Source organism: Phyllostomus discolor, chromosome 5 (assembly GCF_004126475.2).
Source record: "Phyllostomus discolor isolate MPI-MPIP mPhyDis1 chromosome 5, mPhyDis1.pri.v3, whole genome shotgun sequence".
Taxonomy (NCBI): Eukaryota; Metazoa; Chordata; class Mammalia; order Chiroptera; family Phyllostomidae; genus Phyllostomus; species Phyllostomus discolor.
The window spans coordinates 166,653,915-166,680,891 of record NC_040907.2 but is presented as its reverse complement, the minus strand read 5'-3'; the positions used below and the strand labels follow the sequence as shown (position 1 = coordinate 166,680,891).

Sequence of the window (26,977 nt, the reverse complement as noted above, 5' to 3'; positions counted from 1 at the left end):
AGTCAGGGCAAGAGTAGAATTCTTCAGTTATGGTTTGAGGATCTCTGAGGGTCCCTGAAATTCCTTCAGGGGGGCTACAAGATCAGAACTGTTTTTCTAGTACTACTAGAATGGCATTTGCCCTTTTTACTCTGTTGGTATTTGCTGTGATGGTACAATAGCGACAGTGAGTGAGACTGCTGGGATCTTCACTTCCACACGCTCGCAGCAGAAACCAGAACAGCTGACAGGGAAACAGCTGACAGTATTTGTTGCCAGTGAAAACATTTGAGGTTTGAAGTGAGAGTTAGAATTATGGAAAGCCTAAATCGACCTCCATGACATTTATCGATGCTCAGTGCCTAACCAAAAAGACCCTTCTGATTAGATAGGTGATACTAGCGAATGAAATTTGTTTGTTGTGGTATAGTGAAATGTGTCAACATTTGGAAGATCTGCATAATTCAGTAAGTTTGTGTTTCCAAATGACCTGTTTGTGATGTTTTAAAATGCGTATATGAAAGATCCATTCACAGTGGAAGATAGACCAATAGGTTTTAATTGCTAGAGAACAAACAGTTTATTGATGGTTTCTGATTTTATATTGCAACTAATCTGTGAGAAACTACCACTTGTTAAGTTTCAAAGAATGTTCACAATTATCTGAAAAGGCTATTAAAGTATGCCTTCTTGCCCTGGCTGGTGTGGCTCAGTGGACTGAGCTCGGGCTGTGAACCAAAGGGTCTCTCGTTTGATTCTCAGTCAGGGCACATGCCTGGGTTGCAGGTCAGGTCTCCAGTGGGGGGCAGCATGAGAGGCAACCACACATTGATGTTTCTCTCCCTCTTTCTCTCCTTTCCTTCCTCTCTCTAAAAATAAATAAATAAAATATTAAAACCCAAAAAAACCTTTTTGCAGTCTTTGATTATTTTGAGAGTGTAAAGGATTCCTGAGATCAAAATGTCTGAGAACTGCCAGAATAAAACAGTTTCCAAGATACACTTTTAGATCAATTGCAGATCAGTGTGTGATTGTATAGTGACAATCATACAGTCGTTTATGTGAAAAAGAAGGGGTATAAATGGGATAGTTATTTTTTTGTATATACATAACATTTTTTTGGAAGGTTATAAGTGACTTAAGTATTGGTTCAGTGAGGAAGGAATGAAAGGTAAACTCTAAAGCATTTTGAACTAATTTGAATTTTAAACCAGATGAATACATTAGTCATTTTTTAAAAAAGAACATTCCCCTCCCAGCCATATTATACATTTCAGGGAATCAAGGTCTATTATGAAAAGTTGGAAGTAAAGTTAATTTTCTGGCAGCTTACTTTTTCTTGTTAGAAGAAAAGGAAGCTTGTTTGTTTTAGGGGTAAACAATTTCCCTTAATGTCCAAGCCAGATATATTCATGTCAAAATGATGTAAACCAAGTAGGTAGCAATTTCCCTAGTGGGGCCCAGAGCATATTGAATTAAAGTTTTAAGGATGAACAATTTGGTTAGTTTTAAAAATAGTTTTTTCTAGGTTCCTAGTAAAGAGATTGGATTTGTTTCAGAAGATTGTTATAATTTATAGCCTTGTCATTTAAAAGGTTTTGAATTAGTGCTGCATGAAATGTGGAAATAAAAAACTGAATGTCCCGACATTTGATTTAGTAGAAAAAGTACTTTTTATTACCCATAACCTTTGAAGCTTTGTGAATTCTTGAAAAGAATAACTAAGGAATTCAATTTTATTTATTCTGTCTGCTACTAAGTATGCCTTTTAATCATTGTTCCTACTTTTAACTTTGAGATAGTGTCCTTTTATGAAAAGGGAAAATTATTTTAATGCAAAACCTCTTCAGATTTTTTTTCATGTAATACTTCTAAAATTTATTTCTTTGAATACTGAAATATCATCTCTAGAGTCTTTGAAGCACTGTAGAGAAAGCTGTCACATGTTTCTGTTCATTAGATATAAAGTTTGGTCGTAATGTGGAACCATTTCTCCCAGTTTCTTTAGTTGATAAGGAATGCTTTTAATAACATTAATGGGTTTTTATGAAGTATTAGGCAAATGGGTAGTTAGTTCAGAAAGTTTACTTACTAGTTGCATATGCACGTGTCATATTTGACATTTTTCAAAGCACTTACCATTTTCTTTGATTCGAAGCACATCTTAGAAATAGCACGTTGGTATTTTTCCTGTTTTATATGTGTGAAAATTGGAATTCAGAGGCCTAAATGAATTACATGATGTCACACAGCTTTGTTAAATAGTAAAATAATTTAGATTTACACAAAGCTGGGTTAGATTTGTTTTACCAAGTTTACGTTTAAGAAAGGCTCTGTCCTCGGAAGGCATGCCTTTATGTATAGCTGCTGTGTGCCCAGCTCCGCGTCAGCACTGGAGATGGGGAGGGGAGGCCTGGGGCCTGCCCTGAGGGGACCTAAGCTTAGGGACAGAGCCCGCCCAGTGGGAGAAGTGAGCAAGTGTGATGGTGAAGGGTCCTGTAGCCCAGATGTGTATGAGGAGGTGGCAGATCGTGAAGAATGAGCAGAAGTTAGCCAGGTGAGTCTGGTCGGAGGTGTGGTAAAGACCTTCAGGTAGAGAATACGGTCGGGGAAGCCTGAAGCAGTGCCCCGATGCTGGTTGGGAACTGCTGGCCGTTCCCTACGTTGGCCGAGCTGGGCTGCACCTGAGAAAGAGCAGGATTGGAATGCGGAGAGGTGCACAGTGCTCCCTGCATTGGAAATTTGAACTTTTTCTAAAGGTTTTAGGGCCAGAGAAAGGAACGTGAATAGACGGAAGGATTCGGATTGGCCAGGACTTACTGGCTGTGAAACTGAAGTCGGGTGCCTGCGTGTTCTGAGCCCTGGTGGTTTCACATGAAGGTGGAAAGAACACTCAGTGTGCAGGCACCTGGTGGCACCACACCTGTCCGTACGGAGTAACGGAAGCTGAGTGAGGAGGGAGGGTTCACTGGGCGAGTTCTAAAGCTTGTAAGTGGAGCGCCTGCACTTCAGATTGTGGCGTAACCCGGGTTTCCCAGAATGATCACGTGTGTGTTCTTGCTCACAGGCCAGCCCTCCAGATCTCTATATCGAAAGATTTAATATAGCTCTTGGACAATATATGGGAGCATTGCAGAGCATTGTGCCTCTTTTCATATATATGGTAAGTTGGAGCGCGGTTTATTGATCGGAGCACGGAGAGCATGTTCTGTTGCCTGTTAATACTATGTATTACGGTAGAAATGGAAGTTAACCTATTTGGGGAATATTTGATAGTGTTGACATGGAATTGTTTACCCTTTTCTGCTTTAAAATTACATAAATAACGTTGCTGTATAGACGGGCATTAATATCAGCAATCACCCAATTAGCATTTATTTTATTGCCGCCATATGGAAAATAAAGGTGTATAAGAAAGATTTTTTTTGTCCTCAGAATAGAGAATTAAGATGTGTATCTAAACACATGAAGTATGATAAATGCCAAGAAAGTCATTTCATAAAAAAGAACAATAAAATTTGCTTCCATTCTGCTGATCGAGTTCATTTGGAGAATTGTGCCTTGAGTGGAATTTGTAGTCTGTTGACTTTGTTGATTAGCCCCTCCCGCCTTAAGTACCTAAGTGCCTAGAGTCATTGGTGGTCCTGTTAGACGGGGCTTGTTGTCCCAGCACAGTGAAGTTGGTACCCCAACTCCTCTTCGTGTATTGATTGGGGAATGGGGTGTGTAGGCTGACCCTATAATCGATGGCACGGAGATGGCTGGATGTTGTATACCAGTCTTCAAAATGATTTATTTATTCTCCATAGATATACCTGACTGAAAAAAACAAAACAACTACTAGAGAAAAAAACACTGGGAGAAATTTCTGTGATCAGCAGGGGACTATTATTTAAGTAACTTATGGAAGATACTTACAGTTGAAAAAAGCGCAGTAAAAATAATGACACATCTGTTATTTCAGAGAAAAGTCCTCCCCAGGAGACATCAGGTGAAAAAGCAACATAGAGAGCAGTGTGAAATATTGCTCCATTAGCAAGTATTTTCTTTTTTAGATTTTATTTTTGTATTTTCCTCTTTATTAGGGAATAAAGTGTACTCATATATATGCAAGGTACACTTTAGAAAGAACCTATGAAAATTTCCCCAGTGTAGAGTGAGACCTTTGGGGGTGGGACAGAGGGTCTGCTGAGGGCATTTCATTTTACTGTATACCCTTCTACATGGTTTTAATTTTTAACCATGCACCTGTTATATTTATAATTTTTCAAAGAGGAAAAAGACTCGTGTTAGGAATTAAAAATGAGCAACTTGTTATCATTCCTCCTTGCATTTTCCATTCCTATACATTGAGGTAATATTAAAACATGAACAAATTCAATTTTTTAAGATTTTTTAATTTACTTATTTTTAGAGAGGAGAAGGGAGGGAGATGGAGAGGGAGAGAAGCACCAATGTGTGGTTGCCTCTCGAGCGCCCCCTACTGGGGACCTGGCCTGCAACCCAGGCATGTGCCCTCACTGGGAATCAAATCGGTGACCCTTTGGTTCTCAGGCTGGCACTCAGTCCACTGAGCCACACCAGCCAGTGCAAATTCAATCTTTTTTGACTTGCCAGCTATTCTAATCAGGATGCTTCTGGCTACTAGACACAGAAAAGCTGATTCAAGGTGATTTAAGTAAATAAGGGAAAGAATGAGCTCCTGTAATAAAATCCAGACACAAGGCAGTCTGCAGGGTTGGCTGAGTCTGTGGTTGAACAGCGTCACCGAGGACGCGGGTTCTTTTTTTCTCTTGGCTGTACACAGCACCTGTTTCATCTTGCTCTCCTCAGGGTGGTAAGGTGACCGTAAGATACTTTACACTCAGGACTAGGTTTCTCTCGGTCTTGCTGGGCCACCTTGGGTCACGTGTCTGCCTTTGAGCCAGAGATGGTTCAGAGATGGCCGTCGCTAAGGAGTGCCATGAGCCGCACAACTCGGACCAAGCATCGCAGTGGGATGTCAGTTGGGAGTCAGCCGGTGCGTGTTTGCTACCTGCCTTCAGCCTAGATCATTGATAGATGGGGGCCTTTCATTAGTGATGCCCAGTGTTGCTTTTTAGATAATAAAGTGTTTTCAAACGGCACAGTAAATGCCTGTCACATAGCGTGGTTCCATGTGTCCTGTACATCCCTGTCTGGGACATGTCAGGTATCTTTCTGTGTTGTTTTGGAGGTGTGGATTGTATCTTCGGGTGCTTTGCCAGAAAGACATAGATAGGACATGGATTTTTTGTTGTTTGGTATTTTTTTTATGTTTTAATTCATGTCTTTATGAGTTGTTTTCTAAAATTTTTTTTAGTGTTTCAGTTTATTAATCATTTCTCTTAATTAATGCACTGGGAGTAATTTATTTTCTTTTTCAGAATAAGTTTTACATCGAAACCAAGCTTAACAGAGACTTAAAAGATGACCTTATAAAGCTGTTTACGGAACATGTTGCAGAAAAGCACATTTACAGCCTAATGCGTAAGTAACCGAGCTGGCAGGGGCGAGAGAGCACCAGCAGCGACACACGTGCTCTCGAGCAGAGAGCGGTGGCGCCTACTCCGCAGCGTCCACACCTTCTGAATCACACGGCGAGTGTCGCAGCCCAGTTCACTAGGGAGAGACATGAGGAGTTGAAAATAAGACCTGAAGGTCCCCCAGTGCGCTGGGAGCTGCTGAGCCACGTCACTGGGTGGTGCCCTCATATCTGGCCTGAAACTTGCTGCCTTTTTTACCCCTCCTGACAATGGGGGAAATACTAGTAAGGGGCTCACCCCTAACTTTGGTAGTGGCAACTCTAGAAGGAGAGCATGCTTATCTTTGAAGTGGTGGCACAGAATCTTCTCTGATTCTTATCTGTAGTGCAAAAACCCTTCTCTGACTCTGTCATGTATTAACTATTTTGTAGGCAGTTACTTAGCCTCTGGTCCTGTTTCCTCCTCAGTGAGTTAGGACTTGTAAAATGTTTAACGTGGTCATGTAGGTTATTGAGCAAGCAGATCAAATTGTCACATTCCGTTAGTTTTTCCTTCCCTCCTGTTCCCAGGTCCCCTGCCCCCTAACAGTAGGTGGCATCTTGTGCCTTTCCTAAAAGAATCCACCTCTCTGAATGGAGTTTGGGGGTCCCCGACAACCTAAGGGGTCTGCATTCTTTAAAAGCTTACACTATGTACAATGTGTGTCATCAAATTGTGTTTTAGAATTTAGCCCGTTTTGGATCTACGGTATTACTTTGTTTTTCTAATAGTTATAACTCCTGCCACAGTGGACTTTTACCAGAATTTACAAGGGAGTTGTTGTAAACTTGACCACAAACTCTTTCATTTTTTAGTGTAAACGAAGAGAAGGAATGTTAAACGTTAGGCTAGGTTGTTTTAGAAAGGCAGCATTTGTCAGTAGTATTGTAGATGAAGATAATGTATGTTTTATTATGTTCCCAAGAATTTCCAGAATCATCATAGAGATCTAGAATCTTGGGAGTGTGGCCTTACTTTCTTTTTTTTTTTTTAAAGGCTGGCCACACATTTACAGATATCTCTCAACATTATCTCATGAGCTACCCCAGCTGTTAGTTAGAGCCGCTTAAGTATTGCGTCTGATGTTGACATTGTCTTTGTGCTCACTGTGAAATAAAACACAGCACTTTGGAAACATTCCTGCTAAAATTCTTCAGATAAGTGCTATCATCTGGTAGAAAAGTGTATTTACTACGTAAACATGTTTTTATATTTGTCAGTAATTTGGAAATCAATTTTATATGTGCAAAGAGAGTAATCAAAGAGAAATATGACAGTCCAGATGTGGTCAGAGAAAACATAAACAGATTACGTCTTCCTTCTGTTTATTATATAATCCGATTTTCAATAAAAATTACACTTAAAGGTGGATATGCCTTTTCTTTTCCAAATAAACTGAAAAGGCCCTGAAGCTTTGTAAATTGGATAAAATGGAGCTTGTCAGGTATTTATTAAGCAATTACCAGGCATTGTGCTTGGAGTGAGGGACACAGAAAGTGACCACTGGCCTCCTGGTTTGGACTCCGTAACAGCAAGAGACTCTGTAATGCTACGTGCTTGGCCGTCAGAAAGAGCTTTAACGCAAACACACCGCTGTGCGGTGTAGGGCCTGTTGTAGATGCTTGCCAAACACTAACGTATTTATTTCTCGTAACTCTAAGGTAGGTACGGTCATAACCCCCGTCTGACAGGTGGGAAAACCAAGGCACAGAGAGGGTAAAATTATTTTAAAGCAGAAAAACAGCTGTTAAGGATTGGTTTCTTGTCTCTCATTACACATTTTCGTATACTCACCCCTTTCTCTACCAAAACACATAACTACATTCAATTTCTATAATTTTCTAAAATCTGATCAGCAATTCCCTTAACATGGCTTCAGATACATTTGGGAATGCTAGTATTTTATTTATTATTGCTATGTAACAAATCACCCCAAAATGTAGTGGCGTCAAGCAGCAGCTCCGTTTTATTTTGCTCACAAATCTGCATCGGGCAGGGCGCGGTGGGGCGGTTTATGTCTGCCCTACTCGGCATTGGCTGCAGTGACTCCATCAGGGGGCGGGGGCTTGAAAGGTGGCCCACTTACATGACCAGCAGGTTACACTGGCTTCGGCTTTTCCTCTCTGTTGGCTTTGAGAGGGAGCGTTCCAAGAGGGAGGAAGTGGAAACAGCCGGTTTCAGAGTCCTGGGCCCGGAGCTCGGCACAGTATCCCTTCTGCTGTGTGCTGCTGGGCAGGCGGGTCCAGAGCCCCGATTCCAGGGGAGTGGACATGGACACACCTCGCGATGGGAGGCATGCCAGAAGAATTTGGGGGCCATATGTTAAAGCCAGTGCAGCAGGGCAGAATGAACACCTGTTCTGCTAGTAATCGGACTCAAATGCCCTGTATTAGTAGCTGTTTCACGAATGAAGAAAGTGACTTCTCACTGCATGTAAAGCTAGTTTTCTATCTTTGCATGGTCATCATTTTCATGCATCTATGCTTATAGAATAAAATGGCTTCCACTCTTGGCTGGTATTAAAATTTTGTTTCAAAATAATTTTTACTTGGTATTCAACTTTGAAAACAACAGACATACTAGGATATACATTAGTCACTTATCTCTCTGTAGTATTATATTCTGTGCAAATTCAACAAAATGAGTCAGTTAATAGTAAAAGTTTGTTGAGAAAGCACACGTTGAGTTGCAGTAGAAGATTACAGATCAGTTTGCACAGAAGGTTTTAAATAACGACATTTCAGGTGTTCTCCTTAGGTTCTGCCTTTTAGTTCAGACCCTTATAGTTTGAGAAAAAAAGTTTTCTTAAAGATTTTATTTATTTATTTTTAGAGAGGGAAGGGAGGGAGGGAGAGAGAGAGAGAGAGAAACATCGATGTGTGGTTGCTGGGGGTTATGGCCTGCAACCCAGGCATGTACCCTGGCTGGGAATCGAATCTGGCACATTTTGGTTCCCAGTCCGCACTCAATCCACTGAGCTACGCCAGCCAGGGCTTAGTTTGAGAAAATTTTAAGCCATGTATTTTTAGTTTGATTTAAGAATTACTTCTCAAATAAAAGCGAGGAGTCCCTGGGTGAGCTGGTGGTTCTGGGGGGTAATTGAAAGAGCAGAGGAGATGGGTTTTGGTCTCAGTCCAGCTATTAAAAAGCCAGGTGACGTTTCAGGAGGGCATTTGACCTCTGTGGGCCTCAATGGCAAAGTCTGTAAAAAAGCGCTTAGCACTAGAAGTTCTCTAAGGTCCTGCTCTACTTTAAAACTATTTACTGACAGTCAACAATCAGTGGGATTATTGGGGATCTTTGCTTTTTTAAAAATTGAATGCTTCTTGGAAGAAAATTGTTACTAAGGCTCACACTCTGTTAGCACCAGTTCGCCCACGAGAGCAGCACTTCAGTGGCAGCACGGTGGCCGGAAACCGTACAGGGTTCAGAGAGAGATGCAGGTTCTCAGGCCTCTTCTGTAACCTGCCGGCTCTGTGATTTTTGATGAGTTATATTCCGTGTTTTTTCTTCTGTTTTGTTGTTAGGCTCAGTTTTCTTATCTGTTAAAAAAAGGTAGATGAGAGTTTAGTTGTGAGAAGGTAAATTTTAAAGGAAAGATTATGAGACTTAAACATATGTAAGGATCTAGCACCTGTTAAATACTCAACAAATATTTTTTCCTCTCTCAAGCTACCACTTCTCCAAATTTCCATTTCTTTTTCCTCAAAAGGGGAGATCAACTAGAAAGTCTTTGAAACAGTGTTTTCCTAAAAAGAGTTTTGGATGGAGGGGATTTTAGGGAATATTACACTTTCTCAACTCTAATGATCATTTGTTAATGTAATTATTTTCAATTAATTCATCCTAAATAAATTTATATGCATTTTACGTGTAATTTAATCTGAATTCATCATTTCTCATAGCTATCAAATTTGACATGGGTTATTTTGACATAGTTATGTAAGGGTTGTTTGCAAATATATTTATTGGGTTGGCCAAAAAGTTCATTTGTTTTTTTCATACGATGGCTCTAGTAGTGCTTAGGACAACTGTCCTGAACTTCACCCAAAACAATTTTGTTAGATTGTATTGTGATAGCTGTCATATCAGTGTGCATTAAAAAAACTCATCGAAATTGGTGAAGTTTTGTGTAGCCATTTCAATATCGAAGATGGAAGAAAATAAGCAACATTTTCAGCATATTATGCGTTATTACTGCAAGAAAGGTTTTTTGCAACTGAGATGCAAAAACAGATCTGTGCGGTGTATAGAGAAGGTGCTGTGACTGATTGAACGTGTCAGAAGTGATTGCAAGGTTTCGTGCCGGAGATTTCTCGCTGGACGATGCTCCACGGATGGGTAGACCAGGTGACGTTGACAGTGATCAAATCGAGACATTGAGAACAATCAACGATCTACCACGTGGGAGATAGCTGACATACTCAAAATACCCAGATCAATAAAGTTACTGGCGAAAATGAAAAGTGTGTCTTTTATTCTATGGGAAAAACTATACTTTTTGGTCAACCCAGTATTTGACCATATGATGAATATTCATTGAACATGAAGAGTTACTTGGAATAGTACTTTTTAAAAGAAATATTTAAAAAATGTTTTAATTATAGATGACAATATTACATTAGTTTCATGTATACAGCACAGTGGTTAGACATCAACATAACTTACCAAGTGTTTCCCCTGATAAGTCTAGTACTTAGTCGACACCATTCATAATTGCTAATGGTATTGGCTGTCTTCCCTATGCTGTACTTTACATCTCTGTGAGTATTTTGTACCTGCCAGTTTGTCCATAATCCCTTCCCCCTTTTCACCCACCCTCCCCCAGCTGCCCTCCTATCAGGTAGTCATCAGTCGGAACAAGACTTTATTGAAGGTCAAAATGGCTGGTCAAAAAGTAGGAAGATGGATTAACAGATAGAGTATGCCACCCAGAATTACAGCTATCTGCTGATAAAATCCGAAGGATGAACTTGAACAGTGCACCTTTGGCCTTCATCATATAGATTCAAGAGTAGCTCACAAAGTGTGTTTGAAACTGTGAAGTCGTCGTTGGCCGAGTAAGACGGCCAGACATGTTGGCCACGTTTTCATTTTTAAAAAGGCATTTGGACAGCTTGTCCGATTCACAAGCCCGGCGTACAGTAAAATTATGCCAAGTTTTTTAAAGTATTTTGGTTAGTAAATTGTAGATCTTTGAGGGATAAATTAAAAATGAACTCTTTTGAGTCACCGGTATCTGTTGTATCCCCTAAGTAATGGAATTTATTTGTATCTGTTGATGATGTTATCTAGAGAAATTGTTCCTGTCCATTTAAAAATATTCTTATAAGCCCTGACCCACGGTGTGGGTCAGTGGGTTGGGTGCTCCTCACAGCGCAAGATGGCCGGTTCGACTCCTGGTCAGGGGACATGTGCCAGGGGGCATGCGGGCCAGGTCCCCAGTTGGGGGTGTATGAGAGGCAACTGATTGTTTTTTTTCCTCTTTCTCCCTCTCTTCCCCTCTATCTAAAAATAAATAAATAAAATCCTTAAAAAATGTTCTAATAAAATTTTTGTCTGGCAGTAGATAACCTGAAAGGAAACTGCCCCTCTGGTCACGGTCAGGCAGGGTCCTGTGGTTCCCAGAGCCATGACCGTGAGGGTGATGGTGCACGCTCGGGCTGTTCTCTTTAGCAGGGAAAAAAGCTCGTACAGTTGCAGCTTTGGGGAAAGTCAGATTGACTCAGAAAGTCAGTCTGACTCTGCAGCTATTGAAATGACTAGCAACATGCCTTTCAGAAAGACCCCGAGAGCCTCGACAATGTCGGTTTGAGGGAAAGAGCAGTGACTGAGAGAATTAGAGAACATTTCATCCCCAAGTGCCAGTCTCTCGAGTTGCCAACATAATGGGAAGCACTTTCGGCTCGCTGAGCGCCGTGAATGCCACTGCTTTTAGAAAGCGTTGCTTGCTTCCCGAACCTCGGTGAATTGACTCATTTCCATTAGTATTCTAGCAGAACGGCACCTGTTTACTTGTTAGATCGAGCTCTGTTGCATTGGATTCAAAAAAAGTCTTTTGTATATAAACTCTCCCGTTTGCCCTCTTGGGCTGTTCTTGTCTTGCATTTACTTACCCTTCTGCCTTTGGGAGAAATTGTAATAGGAGGAGAAACCTTGACAGTGAATGCTACATCATTTTTATATCCCATTTTCTCTTCTCTTTTCAGCTTTACTTTTAGAAGCCCAGTCGACACCGTTTCAGGTCACACCTTCCACTATGGCAAATATCGTGAAAGGCCTGTACACTCTCAGACCAGGTAAATGTCCACGGCGTGTCTTGGGGGGCTGCGTTCATCTGTCTCTGGTAATTCCAGCCTTATCCAGGAGGAGAGCATTTCACTGTGTGTTTTCTCAGGCCCGTTGGCGTCTGGATTTGTTACAGCAAAAAAAATGAGTCGGTACTCACCATGGTGAAATGTAAACTCAGGTCTCAGTTGGAATCCTCCGTCTTCTAGTGAAAACCAACTCGTTCAGGAAATACAGGACCTAATTTGTGGGAGACACTTTTGGTGAAATGGATTCTCGTGTCTAGCATTGACCTTGGTCCTTTTTGTTACTGAGTTTCTCCTTCACTTCCGCCCCGCACTGCACATGTGCACAGGCCCCACATCCACTATCCCATCTCCTTAGGCCTGTTACGTAACTTGCAAGGAACCCACTGGGGTGCTTGGGCTGGATCCCCCCAGTAAAGGGGATTACTTTTAATTACAGTTCTGTGGTTTTTTTTTGTCATTTGAGGATTCAATGAAATAAAACCTGGTCTCAATTGCTTAACACAGTCTCTGAAAATATAAGAAGCATGCTCACAGTAACTGTGATTACTATACAGTTGGGTCCAGTGGTTATTTTAACTGGTTGCTTGTTCGCTTACTGTGAAAGACATGTCAGAATTTAACTTGCTGAAGATGGAAACCAGGTCCAAATGGTGGTACTAGGGGTAGAGTGTGGTGTCAGATACTTCTTTTTCAGGCCACTTTAAACAATTAGTGACTTCCGCAGTATTCAGATTTAATAGTACTTAAATTTAATCAGGTCTTGTTTTATTCTTCATAATTTTTAACAGATTACCTGTATAATGTAATTACTTACATAAGGTAGCAGAAATATTTTATTACATGTGTCCAATAAGCTGATGTTCTTCTTTTTCTAGTTTTGTGGAATTTTGAATTTCATTTTACTAAATGTGATGAAACGGCTCATGGACTTTTAGTGCTAGGTTATGAATGGTTTATTTCATTCTGGAAGGCATCCAAGTGCAGTTTGACAGATTTCTACATTCTGCCTCCCAAATAGGCAGCTTTATCATAAAACCTCTGGCATTTATTTGTAAGTGATAAATTGCAGAATAAAAATAATCACTGTGGGTAGAAACACTTGTTCTCTAAATGCTATTTTATCTAAGTTTGAGCTCTTATAATAGGATTCATAGTACTTGTGAGGCGAATACTGTATTTGAGACTTGTCCTTTCGAAAACATGAATTTTATCACGGACTAACCTTTCGTAACCCTAGGCATGTTCTGAGATACAAAATGAAACACATCTTGACATTTACATGTCTTGCCCATTTTGCTTCTGGTTTATTAAAGCAGCTTTGCTCATCTGACAGATTAAGGTTAAAATATTTTGAAAATTGAATTTTAAGTGGAAAAGTTTCTTTCATTGTGGTGGTTCTCACATGCCGATCTTTGTATAATGATGAATGCATCTGAATCAACCGAGAAAGTTTTTTAAACTAGATTCTTCCTGGGCTCTAATCCTTGGAGATTCTGAATTCTGTGACCATTTTGGGTGTGTTTTCATTTGATCTGTAGGAGCACAGCTTACAAGTAGCTGCAGCCACCCATCCCAGCCTGCCCTTTGTTTAATACACACGCTCTGTTTCTCCTCCCGCGTTTCAGCGGCTGCTGGGAGTCCCCTCAGTGGCAGGTCTGTGGGACTCCGTCAGCCCACGCTGATTGGTCCGCGGTTGCCCAGAGCGCTGCGCGGAGGCTCCTTCCAGACGGCGCTGGAGCTGAGCCAGACGTGGGGTCCCCCGTTGAGGGCATCTTGCCATGAGTTAGTGTAGAAGGGGTGAGCGGATCGGCCCTTGTGCCATTCTTGGGGCCTTATTTATTTATTTATTTATTTGCCATCACTAAGGTAGCTATTCTGTTGAAAAAAATTTCTTTTTAACTTACCAATGACTCAGCACTGCACAGCATTAGTGTAATTTTTTCCGATTTAGAATGATATTTACAGATGTTACCATTTTCACATTGAGCCTACTGGAATAAATAGAGCATTGACGTCTTACGGTTGTTAACATACGTAGCTAAGATGTTTTCCAAGAGGGAACGTTTGAGAGGGCCAGACTGGAAGAACCCCAAAGGGCCGCCGCGCTCAGGCTCAGTGAGGGCCCCCTGCGCCAGGTGCCCGTCCTTTACAGTCAGGGTTCAGGCGGGAGGGGGAGGGGTTGTGTTCATTTCCGCTCAGGCTTGTGGGACTATTAACAAGGCTTCCATTCTGTGTATTTTCTTCTTGGAAACCATTCAACCCTGTCGTTCACTTATCTGGTCTTAGTGATTTGTAAAAGTGTTCTGGAGTAAAAATACTGCTTCATGTTTAATGCAGATATCTTTCTTAGACTCCCCTTTGCCTATTTTATTTCTGAATGTTTTCCTTTCGATTAGTCTCTTGGTCATTTATATTTTTAATAAACAACTTTAATTCTTTTACTGTTATATATATTTAATGTGCTGTCATTTAGCATGGGTCAAAATAGGTTTTTATTTCAAAAGTACTTAGTTATCTCCAGCCTGCTTGTTAAATGTTTAATTTCCCTTCCATTTTTGTAGAACTTTTTAATATGTCTTCTTATTGCTCCCTGTCCAGTTCTGTTCTTCGTCCAGCGTATTGTTTTAACCGAGCTTCACAGGGCTGGTGTTCCCACCGAGCCTCTTGCCTCCCAGTTGCCTCCTGTGCCGAATTCCTCAGTTATCTCCTTCTTGTGTTCCCTCATATTTAGGATTTTTGATGAGACCCGTTTCAGAGGCAGGAGAGGGTGTGGGGGGCGGTGAACGGTGGAGGAAAGAGACATGACTTGGGGCGGTGACCACACAGTACAGTCCAGATGGTGTGTTACAGTGTTGTGCACCTGGAACCTGTATAATGTTATTAACCAGTGTTACCCCCCAGTAAGTTCAGTAAAAAGATAAAAATAAATGAAATTCTGTTATATAATTTTCATTACATTTTGCTATATCAGTAAAACGTGAAAACATCTGCTTTCTTTACGCTGTAAATTCTTTTTCGAAAGGAAATTGAACCTCTTGTATGTTATTTATCGGAATGGGATTATACTTAAGTGTGGTTTAATATATATATTGAACAAACAAAATAAAACTCTCCCATTTCATTTAATTTGTCTGCATGATTTTCTCAGTGGATCTGTTCCTTCCCTCGCAGAGTGGGTGCAGATGGCTCCGGCTCTGTTTTCCAAATTCATCCCGAACATCCTCCCTCCCGCGGTGGAGTCCGAACTCTCCGAGTACGCTGCGCAAGACCAGAAGCTGCAGCGGGAGCTCATACAGAACGGTTTCATGAGGCAAGTGTTTCCCTTCGTGACAAAGCACGTCCACGTCCTTAGGCCGGTTGGGCCTGGCAGGGGAGGGGCGCCAGGGTTCTCAGACGGGGCAGAACTGTGCAAGGTCCAGGTGCTGCTCCCTGGAGAGGGAGGGAGCCTCTGTCTGTGGAGTGTTTGGGCTGGGTTTTGATTTTGTGGAAGCTGCTCTTCCCTTACGTGGATTTTGAAGAAGGGATTTCTCACTGGGGGCAGTTAGGCTGGGCAGCCCCCGACAGCCCTTCCAACTTAGATTGCCTCAGATGAGTTCTGAACATTTGCAAAAGCATTGCAGAAATTTTATGATCAGTTATAAGGTACTTTTATGACTAAGCTACTCTAAAGAGGCTGTAGGTTCTGTTTTTTAATTATTACTATTTTACTCTTCACCTGAGGATATGCTCACTGATTGAGAGAGGAAGGGAGAGAGGGAGAAACTTCGATGTGAGAAATGTTGGTCATTCGGCTCCCATACACGCCAGGAGTTAAACCCCCAACTGAGGCATGTGCCCTGACTGGGGATCGAACCCGCAGTTTTTCGGTAGCGGAACAATGCTCTAACCACCTGAGCCATCTGGCCCGGGCTAGATTCTGTTTCTCATATTTTCACTTTGCCCTAAATTCTAGTTGTTTCTTCTTAAAAAGTAGGGTATCTCTTTAGTGTGGCCAGAAAGTTTGCCTGCCTTGGTTTTGATATATACACTTTGGTAATTTCTCTAAAATTTACGATTCAGTATCATGGCTCTAACCCAGACAATCTTGCAGAGTACATCTTTTCAACTGAAATAAATTGTATAAAAATGTTGTGATTCCTATAGGAAGACACCCTATTATGTCATCGTGTCCCTGAAGGTCACATAGTGCCTTGTATTTTCATAATTCTTACTCTTCGCTCACATTTTTACGTATCTTCTCCTGTTGGGGTCTGTGGCATCGAAGGAAGACAGTTGCGGAAAGGAAGGTACCGGGTTCCTCACCGTGGCAGAGCCGTGGCCACCAGGAGTCGGTTGATCCTTGGCTCACTTGTCTCGCCAGGACTGTGGATGGACATGCACTTCCACAGGTTCTGAGGCCGAATGAGATCTCAGAATATTGGCCTTGACCGAGATGACTGTTACTGGGTCTCTAGTTTCAGCACAGGTCAGGAAATAAAGCAGATGACTTGTTGGCCTGTGGGTTGGCACTGTCTCCCGGTTTGTCCTGGTGGCCTCTGTGCTCGTGTGGCAGTGGGCCCACCGAGTAACCCCCTGGCCACCCACCCCACCCGTGGAAAGGCTCGGGGGGCTGTGCAGGTGGACAGGCCTCTGCACCCGGCTGTCTTGGAGCGGGCGAGGGAAGGACAGGCCCGCGGGAGATGGGGGAGTGCAAACGGCTGGTTTTTCTCTCCGAGGTCCAGTGGTCACCTGCTTCCTGACACTAACTGTAATATTGCTAACGGCAGTATTGTTTTCATACACAGAATGGGGCCATTTAATGCCATAGTAGTTTTACTTACTCCTTTTTGAAGAGCTGATATATTTGTGATTCAAAAATCAAAATGATACACATTGAGGATCAAAAGCCTACACTGAGAAGTTTCTCTCCTGTCTCCCCATCTGCTCCCACCCATTAGGTAATCGTTATTTTAGCTTATGATTCCTTCCAGCGTTTTTCTTAATATACAGACAAAAGCAAATACAATCTGTGTTCTTACTTTTATTCATGTCTTACACATTCTGTTGGGTAGATCCACTACGACTTATTTAACCAGTCCCCAGTAGGCGGGTGGCAACTTGAGTTACTTCCAGTCTTTTGCGATTACTGACAATGCTGTAACAAAGACCTTTGTCCCTGCACACCCCTGTACCCGTTGCAGGTGTAGCTGGAGAGCAGAATCCCGTGAGTAGGATTGCTGGGTCAGGAGTAAATGCAGTTGTAGTTTTGATTAATATTGCTGAATCGCCCTCCATGGGGGATTGTGCTCTTTTGCATACGCACCCACAGAGTTTGAAAGTGCTTGTCCTTCGTGGCCTTGCTCGTACAGGGTGTATTGTTAATCTTTTGGATTTTTGCCAATCTAGCAGGTGAAACATGCTTATTCAGAGTTGGTTTAATTTGCATTTCTCGTTGTGAGTGAGGCTGAGCAAATTTTCTTGTATTTCTTTCTGTAAACTGCCTGTTCATGTCCTTTACTCATTTTTCTGTTTGATTGTTAATCTACTTTTTTTCTTAGTTGCAAGGCGTCCTGTCTGTAGTAAAGATACTGATCCTTTGCCTGTGATAAGACAGTTTATTTTCAGATTGTCTTTTGACTTTGCTTATGGTGTTGCGTTTTCTTTTTAATTTTAAGTCATGTAGAAGTTTTTTTATCTTTGTGTAGCTATATCAGGTTTTGCCTTTTTCTGGCTTTTGTGTTTTGAATTATAGTGAAAATTTTTTCCGTACATATTTTAAAATAAGTGCAGAATAACCTGAGTATACCTTTTTTCCCCTAATAAACATGAGGGGGGAGTCACCATAATTTTGAAGTCTTCTGTGCTTTTATGTTTTATTTGAATGTTTGCTTTTAATTTTAGAGATGAACTATTGGTGTCTTTAAAAAACAAACAGCCACCTGAAGAGTTTTATTTCCGTGAGGCAGTTTAGGAGGTTGGATGTCTCCGAACACCTTGAACTCATCTTTCAGAGCAGTACGGGCAGCTGTTTACGCACACCCAGCGGCGTGTCTGAACCCCCGTTTCGGAACCACAGGGTGCAGGGCAGCTTGGTGTGTGGCAGCCCTTCTGCAGAACCTGGTCAGGGTGAGTCACTGACTCCTCCGTAGATGGTCTCGTGTCACATTGCCCTTGAACATGAAGGGCTAGCATGGCACTGTTCTGCCGAGGCCAGGTTGGTCATATTCCAGGAAGTGCCTTGGAGCTTGGGTGCAAATTGGATTTTTTGTTTCCCTTAGTGGAATTCTTTCATACACCTTCTGCCTGAAATGTAAACGTAGTAGTCCAGGAGATGATAAGATGCAATGTTTTATAAACTGAATTGGGCCATTTCCAAAATTAAGTTAGCAGTTTCTTCGCACTTGCTTATAAGGATTAAGGTCTGCCTTACAGATGATTCTGATGGGTGCCTAGCACAGGGTAGGTGCTGCCCACGCTGACACTCTCGGACTCACTTGTCCCCCCACTGAGCTGGCCCAGCGGGGTGTGCGACACCATTTGTGTAGCCGTGGGCAGGTCCTGCCCGTGCTTCCAGCTCGTTCCACACCCTGCCCTGCCAGCTTGGATGACTCCCTGGATGTGGTCTGGCTCAAATTGTTTTAGAAGAAATGGTGTCCACTAATCAAAAAAAAAAAAAAAAAGCGTGAAAACCTATCTAACAAGAGTTCTGTTTCTGGCTGTTCTGGATGTGAGCAGTCACTTTATGTTTGTACCTAATAACCACATGGTTCCCGTCCAGCTTTGCCAACTATTTTCGTTTACGATTATGTCCCACTTACATGATGTACGGTCCCTCCAGGCAGGGGGCAGCTGTGATGCGGATGGCACAGAGTGAGTCTTCGAAATATTTTGAAATAATGCACGAATGTTGTTCAGATATATCTTCTTTTGCATTTATTGGACAGATTCTTATTTGAGCTGGAGTTTTTGAAAAAGATCTTTAGGTGCGTGGAAATTCAATGTGGACTTATTTCACAGCCAGAATTAACATATAAGCTGAGATCAATGTGCTGTTTTTATCTGTTACCTGCGTGATCGAATCGACTGTTGTCAGAGAAGGCGGGTTGGAGTCTGTTGTCAAAGGTCGCATCGTGGACCGTTTGCTGGTGTGGGGACTTCGAACGTGCGTGCTCTGAGGTGAAATGTCGCGTTCCAGGCTGCCTGTGGCCCTCTTCAGAGCTGGTGCCAACTGCCTTTCAAGGGCAGATGAGATGTCCTTTCTGAGTCGTTGGTACCCAGATTGCCGGCACCAAACAGAACCTTGCAGGGTGGAGGTGTTGCTGGCCTGTCAGCCGGCCAGGTTGCCCCTGCAGACCGGGGCTTCTCCGCGGAGCAGCAGGGTCCGGGCAGGGGCGCAGCCTGTGCCTTGCTGTACCTGCCTCGTTAGGTGGTGTCTCTGGCCGCCTCTCGCGCACTTCACACTCACGTTCTCCTCCTTTCTCCTGTCGTTCTCACGTCTGCATTTTTCTCTGTTATTTTTTGCGTGTTCAGTTTTTATTTAGCGTGGGGGGTTGGGAATGAAGGTTGTCTGTAGAAGCCGAGGTTCCAGATAGAAAACCCTGCCCTTTCTTTTTGATTGGCACTGACTCGCTTGGTGCAGAACACTTGGTGAGCGCTGCTGCGGTGGTGCCACTGGAAGTGGTGGTGACGTGAGACACGCAGCTGGCTTGCCGGGTACGGCGGTCCCAGCAGAGACGTTTAAAAGGGGCGCTGGGACCTGCGCTGAGAGTTCTTTAGGCCGCCCGAGGCCGGTTCGTGCCGACCACGAGCCCGGCGTGCTCTAGGTGCTTAGTGGGGAGGAGGGCCCTCCAGAGGCACAGCAGGGGAGGAGGGCCCTCCAGAGGCACAGCAGGGGAGGAGGACCCTCCAGAGGCACAGCAGGGGAGGAGGGCCCTCCAGAGGCACTCGCTGTGCCTGTGCCGTCCCGCTGCTGGTCATTCCGACTCCTCTCCAGCCCAGCAAGGGGTTTCCTGCCCAGTCTTGGGCAGGACCAGAGAACACAAGTGGGAAGTTCTGGTAATCGGAAAGATTATGCAAAAGCAGAAGATCATCACTTGAACTAGCATTTTAATCATCTGTTGAGGCCATTTATGAATTATTCACTAATTTGTTAATTCAGCAAATACTTATTTTCTGCTGTGTGCTAGACACTGTTCCAGGTACCGGGTGAACAAGGCAGGCAGAGCTCCTGTTCTTAGGGAGCTTGCAGTGGGAGGTAGGGAGATAAATAACAAATACGTCCACATACTATTCCAAGCAAGTGCTGTGAGGAAGATGAAACCGAGTGCCGGGGGTGGGGGGAGAGTGAGTGACCGGGGCGTGGACGAGGGACTGTCGGGCTGACACGGTAGTGTCAAGCCCAAGGAGGAGACGTTGCAGCTAGGGAGTAGATGACAAGGAGGTAGCTAACTTGGCTAACCAGGGGGAGAGGGTTGTGGGCAGAGGAGATAGTAAGTGCAGAAGTGCTCCCGTGTCCCAGGGACACACGGGAAGCCAGAGTGGCTGCAGTGCAGTGAACAGAAGTGGATGAGGAGGGTGGAGAGGAGGGATCTCCCCGGGCTGGGAGAATGCATTTGAGTTGCTTTTTATGGGCATTGGAAACCCACTGAAGGACTTTAATGGGAGACATGAAATAATCTTATGCTTTTACTTAAGATCCCTGTGGCTCTCGTCTGGACCAATGGTGAGACTCCTGCAGTTGTATAGTGGAGAGATGCTAGTTTCTTGGAGTGGGGTTGTCGCTGTGGAGTGGGTGAGGGGTGGTCTGTTCTGGATTATGTTTGGGGATAAAATGTTCCAGAGTGAGGGAAAGAGAGGAATCAAGGATGAGCTGGGACTCTGGCCGAGTCATTGGGCGGCTGGTGGTACCGTTACTGAGGAAGGCTGGGGCAGGTGTGGGGATGGTGGGGAGTCGGCGTCCGTCCCGGCCACAGCAGACTGGCAGTGTGTGCACACCCCCGAGGGGCGGTGGAGATGGGCGCTTGGACCTGCGCCTGAAGCGCGGGGAGGTGTCGGAGCTGGAGGTTTAAACCCGGGGCCCACTGGCCCGTGGGCGGTGTTTCACGCCACAGGACGCATCTTCGTCGTTCTGGGCTGAGAGAGATATACAAGGAAAAGAAAAGTGGCCAAGGGCAGAGTGTTGGGCAGACCCAAAAGCTAGTGAATCGGTGGTTGTTACTCAGTTCTTTGGCATTTTAGTCCTTTGTCTTAATTATCATCTGAGAAACTGACAGGACAAACATCGGATGTGTGGGTAGAATGGAACCTGATCAGGACCTTTGATTTCTTACCTCCGAGGTGGAACTACACCTTCTCAAAGGTTCCTGTTCTTCTACCTGCAGGAAGGGTGTTCGTATTCGTTCTTGAGATGCTGAGATTTTTTCAAAAGCTTTGCGCCCTTCGTGTAAGGTCACTAGGGGTGTCGATAGCAGAACCCGGGTTAGTCTTCAAAGACGTTTTAGTCTGAACCTGTCTCTAGAATCGGTGTAAACGGTCTTTGTAGACCATCCCTCCTTCACTGAACAGCTTTCTGTATTTGTAAGGTGGCATCCTTTACAGGTTGTGACTCAGTTACTGTTTAAGTTTAATGTCTACTTTGAAATAGGTTGCTGGGTTAGAATTGAAATATGTGCTGTACTTCCGTTACCAGTTATGCCGATTATTTCCCCTGTTGGGTCTGGGAAGAAGCCGGTCAGTTCTTTTGACCCCTCTTCTTTCTTTAATCCCCAGAGGTGACCAGTCCCGGAAGAGAGCGGGGGATGAGTTGGCTTACAGTAAGTAATGATGCTCCGTACCACGTGGGGTGGCTTTGTGATGGAAGGTAGCCACTGGCAGTGACCACGCAGTGAGTATAATGGTGTCCGTAGTGTCGCCGATGGTGGTCTCATTAGGCACCCTGTGTGATCAGGGACAGACTGTTCGGCACACTGTGGCCGCCCGAAGCCCAGTGGGTGGTGGTGGTTCTCAGACAGTTGTCAGGAGGCTGCCAGATTCTGTCGTTGCTGGAATGGGACCGCCACCCGTCTCAGTTCCTGATGATCTGTCCCCCTCTCACGCCACCCAAAACCACTTTAAAGAAGAAAACATTTTGGGGCAGGGGATTGGGACGGGGGGTGAGGAGCTTGTGTTAAATAGGCAGATGCCTCCCATTCTCAGATGTCGCCTGCTGTTCATACCTGTCCCTGTTCTGGTGATGTTTTTCAGACAGCTCATCAGCGTGCGCGAGCTCCAGAGGGTACAGATAGTGAAGGTGCTGCGTGCGCTTTCCTCCCGGAAGCAAGGGCGCGCCGGAGCTGCGGAGGCTGTGCTCGGGGCGAGGCGGGGCCCTGCCCGCGGGAGCTCCGTCTCACGGCTGTTCTTGGAAGAGGACGTTGGACTTCTCACTCTGATTTGTAATTTTAAAAAACAAAAAACTAACAAGAAAACTGTCAGTTGCTGCTAGACTTGGGGCTGATTTTGAAATGGGCTAATCCATCTGTAGGTTCTGTGAGGGACAGGCATCTTGAAAAGTGATGTTTTTGTAAGCGAAACCCGGCGGCCCAGATCAGCAGCTTTCTCCAAAAACGTAAGCGCAGAAGAATTGTTTTTAAGCACTGTTTTATTCCCTCGTGGGCCTGGCACTCGGCATCCCGGTTTCTCACATCAAGGTTCCTTTTGCTTTAAAATGGAGCAGATCATCACGATACAGTATTTTTCACCCATAACCAAACACACCCCTTTGAAAGAGTTGGTCTTCGTGTAGCGTTAGGGAGTCCCGTGAGAGGAAAATGCTCACCCTGCTTTTGCTCCCCCCCCCCCCCCCCCCCGTTAGCTCACAACTCTTTTCTCCTCTGTGCCTTGAGCTCTGTGCACTTTGCAACTCTGTGACCGTGCGGTCACACTCACACCTGCACCCTGAAAAGGTGTGTGGTGTCTCAGACTCACCCCCGTGAGATGTCAGGTACGACTTCGCAGCGGGGTGCTAAGTGAGTGGGCGACAGGACCCTGTCGCACGTGGATCGGACTCCCCGGCCTCCCGTGGCGTGCCCATGGGGACCAGCTCTCGCAGAACATTGCCATTCCCCCTCGCACCGCACTCGACGCACCGGCTGCTGGAGCGTCGGTGTCGCACTGGTTCGGGGGCAGCCAGCGCTCTGGCCCCGAGGCTCCCCCTTGATGTTGGGAGTCGTCCACCAGGAAGCTGGCTCCGTGATGCCCTACGAGGCAGGCAGGTTATTGCGTCCGAGGGTCATCAGGGGTGTGGGACTCTGGATCCGTTTCATTTTAAATGGATCAGAGAAGTACTTTGAGCCTGTAGCCTGCATCTTTTATTTTTTTCACTTTTAAAAATTTTTATTTATTTATTTTTGAGTCCCGCAGGGAAGCAGCACTGCTGTTGCAAGGCCCCCTGCAGCGGTGGCAGAGCCGTGTTCTCTGTTTCTCTGCACCCGCAGTGCTGTGTGGGTCCTGCTCGGACTCGGAAGCTTATTCTGGCTCTCGGAAGGCAAAGAGAAATAGATGTGGTAAATGAAAAAAAATTTTTTCTTCAGTTCTGCGTGAATCTAAAAGGTGAGCATTCTGTGAGCCCGTGAGGCTGTGTCAGACTAGTATTTACTCTCGGAGAAGTCGGGGCGGGAAAGGGAGACGTTGGAGACCCTGTCACACCTCCGACCTGCGGGTGTCCCCGAGGGCTGCCTCTGCCGCGCAGTCTGTCCTCCTCTGGGGGCAGGGGAGAGCGGGAGCCTTGAAGTGCGCTCTTGGGAGCAAGTGCGTCATCTCCCAGAAGTCCTGTGTCTGTAAGATGACTACCCAGAGAAGCAAAAGTAAAGGTGGTAAGATTTATTTTTTAAAGTACTTAATCAGCCAGAGTCGGCGGAGTCTGTGGAGGACTTGCGTTAGACTCCTGAGCTCTGTGAAGTGGATTGTGCTGATAGACGCTGAATGAGTGGGAGGGGGTGTGGGCCCTCGCCGGCCCGGTGTAGTCTGGTTCGCGGCACCAGTGACATTCCGGTACCAAGGGGAAGTTCCGTTTTACCACGAAGGCCAGATTTTGTTTTCTCAGTGGAATGTTGCTGCAGGCTTATAAATAACACCTGCAACTAAAGTCTCTCCGGGGTGGTTTTAATATTTCTGCAAGGAATAAAATTGGAATTTTTAAAAAATGGTTCAGTATTTTAATAATATACCCAAATGCTTTTTCTGGGAGAGACTGTTCTTTGGCCGAGAACAGAACTTTCTCTATAAAAGCATTGTATTATGATACGAATTGGCATTAAAATCTTTGGATGTATTTGCATTATTAAGTTAATGGAGAAAAATTTTATATTGTCTTCTTTTATTATTATAATATATATGTGAACAAAACGTCAGCAGAGCCTGTAGAGTTGAGTTTCCCTGAGTTTTGTGCAGTGAGCACAGCCAGGCCCGGGCCAGGCTCGGTGCCGCGGGGCGAGCCCACCTCCTGCCAGCGCACCTGCCTGTCGGTGCTCTCTGCACCCCCGAGGCGCGTGGCAGCAGGAGGGACCTATTTCTTTATTTCAAGGCAGAGGTGACCTTGCTTATTTCATTGAGATTCTTAACCAAATTCTCACGTTTCAACATGAGAAGAAATAAGATTTGTCCTCCATTTGGCTTTGATGAAGCACTGTTTGCCAGAAAGTATTTTCTCATGTTGACTTGTGTTCTCACCAGTTAGAGTGTGTGGTCTTTCCACCCGGTGAAATCCCGACCTCTGTGGGCTGAGTCGGAACATCAGCCATGCGGGCTGTGCCCTGGTGTGTGGGCACACGCAGTTGGTTTGGCTCGGCTGCGGGGGTGGGGGGGGCCTCCCGGATGTGGCCCCTCCCTCCCAAGGGAGCCGGCTCAGTCCCACTTAGATGTGACGTCAGCCCACGGAGATGTGACGTGGAAGAGCGTCAACAAGTGACAGCTGGTTGGAGAGATGATGCGTGTTTTAAAGTTCGGCCTCAGTCTTCAGTAACAATGCCATCTTGTGCCCTCTTGTCACAGATGCACCAGCCCAACACACCTTTGGTGTCCTTTGGGGACAAGAGCAAACCCTGAAGTTCTTAGGTAGAGTCAGTGAGAAGAACACCAACCTGGACGCAGGGGTTGTGCGTTAGTACATTTGGGGAAAGGTTACATGTTTTCTGTCCCTCTCACAAGTTTGAGGCAGCTGCCCTCCGTTTCCTTGGGGTGTAGGATGAGAGCTGATCTGTGGGTGAGAGACTGCAGAAGAACGATGCCCAGGGCCAAGGCCAGCAATGCCGCACGGGCGTCCCCAGCGCTGCAGCCCCACAGAGCCACCAGTCCCCTTGCTACACGCTTTCTGTCGGGTTGCAGATTTGCACACACAAAGAATTCCTCAGGAAGAGTTTGCACATGCATCACCTCGCAATGTTCTGTACAGACTGAGCAGGGATTTGAACGTCCTTCAGCACAAGGAGAACTTCGGAGCGGCCGTCGGCGCCTGCGTGCTAGCAGAGCTCCTGGCGACCCAGCGGACAGCTCGCTTCCTGCGGCCGTGAGCGGGAGCACCTGCGTCGGCGCCTCGGATGAGCCTGTGGACCCCTCCAGAGCAGCCTTCCAGGTCCGCCGCCGCCGTCTTAGCGAGGCCGGCTGTGTTTTCCTCTCTGTTCTTTCTGCTTCATCTCAATTGTGCGCATGATGATCATGCAAGATGTATTGCCCTTAAGCCCAAAGTCAGTTGTTTAATAAGCAGCTAGTATTAAAATAACATTGTTTTAGGAATATACACTAATCTGAGATATTAAAAAACGTTACAACTAAAAACCAACACAAAATAACCTACTTTTGCTATCCATTCATTGTTTGGATGTTTTCAGTTGATTTTTTTTTCCCTATGGTGTCTCATTGAGCTTCAGAGTATTATTGTTTACTTTACTGCAGGTCTGGGCCCCTTCAGGGGACTTTGAAATTTAAGATCAGAATGTGAATTCCTTGACTGATGCCTATAAGAGGTGTACAGGGCCTTTTTGTGTGTGATTACTGTTCTCGATATGATTGCATAAGATGAAGTTCATGTTTATCAGAAGTTAAAATAGAGGTCCTAGAAGCTCATGGAGAAACGGCTTTCTGATTATTTTCATTGCCTTGTTGAAATTTGCCCCAGTTTCTGGCTGCTGGAATACAGGGTGGGGCAAAAGTTAGGTTTCTAGTGGTTCATATGGAAAAATAATACAATAATTAATAATACTACAGGAATAAACTCAAGTGTTCCGCGTGCTCGCAACTGTAAACCTACTACTTTTCCCCCACCTTGTACGTGAAAGGAACCCTCTTTTTGGGAAAGAATGCTTTTCTGTCCCCACCGTTTATTACTAAGTCATTGACACTCCCCCCTCCACTGGCCGAGACCCTGCTCTGAGCCTCTGTCCACAGCGGGTGGCGTGAGCGCACACACTGTTCCTGCGTGTGCTGGCGCGGCGGCCGCGGGGAGAACTCGGAAAGGGCTACTCGGAGGTGCGCTCTCGCGAGACCCCGCTGTGCGCGGCGCCCCCGCCGGGCGGCAGTTGTCTTCATTTCTGGTTGGACCGGGTTGTCGAGAAAAATGTTCATGGCTTACAAGTCTGGGTGAATTCTGTGGTTTGAAAAAAATAAATATTTTCTATTGATTCCCAGATGTCATTTTAATGTTGTGACTCTGTACTAAACTCAGCGAGACTGGAGATTCTCTTCGAAGGGTGTGTTCTTGTTAAACAGGTGACGATTTAATCGCTCACACAAGGCCTGTTTGCCGGCATCACAGCCGTGCAGGTCATGGGGAGCTGTGCACGTGTGCAGCTGTGGGGAGCTGTGGCTGGAAACGGGGGTGCTCGTGAGTGAAGGGAGGGGTCGAGGCGGACAGCAGGCTTGGCCCCCCACCAGCACAGCCGGAGCCGTGGCGAAGCAGTGAGATCTAGGCTCTGGTGCTGCTCGTCTTTGGAAAGCAGGGGGCCGCTTCGAACGAGGTGTTCTGTGCATCAGCCTTTCACAAGTCCGAGAAAAACTCCCTGACCGGAGATTCAAAGCCACCGACTCTGGTTTCGACCTTTGACTTCGCTGGTTTTCAATCAGTCCTGCTGTATTAGGGTATAAACCACCACTCGAACACATTGAGGTTCATGAAATAAATCCTGTACA

General features: G+C 44.9%; 1 protein-coding gene across 1 annotated transcript in view; it reads left to right on the top strand.

The window, feature by feature from the left end:
- Positions 1 to 26,471, top strand: part of CACUL1 (CDK2 associated cullin domain 1) — a 53,489-nt gene extending 27,018 nt beyond the window's left edge. Inside the window, exons 4-9 of the mRNA XM_028513641.2 lie at positions 3,047 to 3,142; positions 5,385 to 5,487; positions 11,732 to 11,821; positions 15,011 to 15,149; positions 21,587 to 21,630; positions 22,061 to 26,471. Coding sequence (XP_028369442.1) covers positions 3,047 to 3,142; positions 5,385 to 5,487; positions 11,732 to 11,821; positions 15,011 to 15,149; positions 21,587 to 21,630; positions 22,061 to 22,101 — 513 coding nt within the window. The 3' untranslated portion in view covers positions 22,102 to 26,471. The remainder of the gene's footprint in view (positions 1 to 3,046; positions 3,143 to 5,384; positions 5,488 to 11,731; positions 11,822 to 15,010; positions 15,150 to 21,586; positions 21,631 to 22,060) is intronic.
- The last annotated feature ends 506 nt before the right edge of the window (positions 26,472 to 26,977 follow it).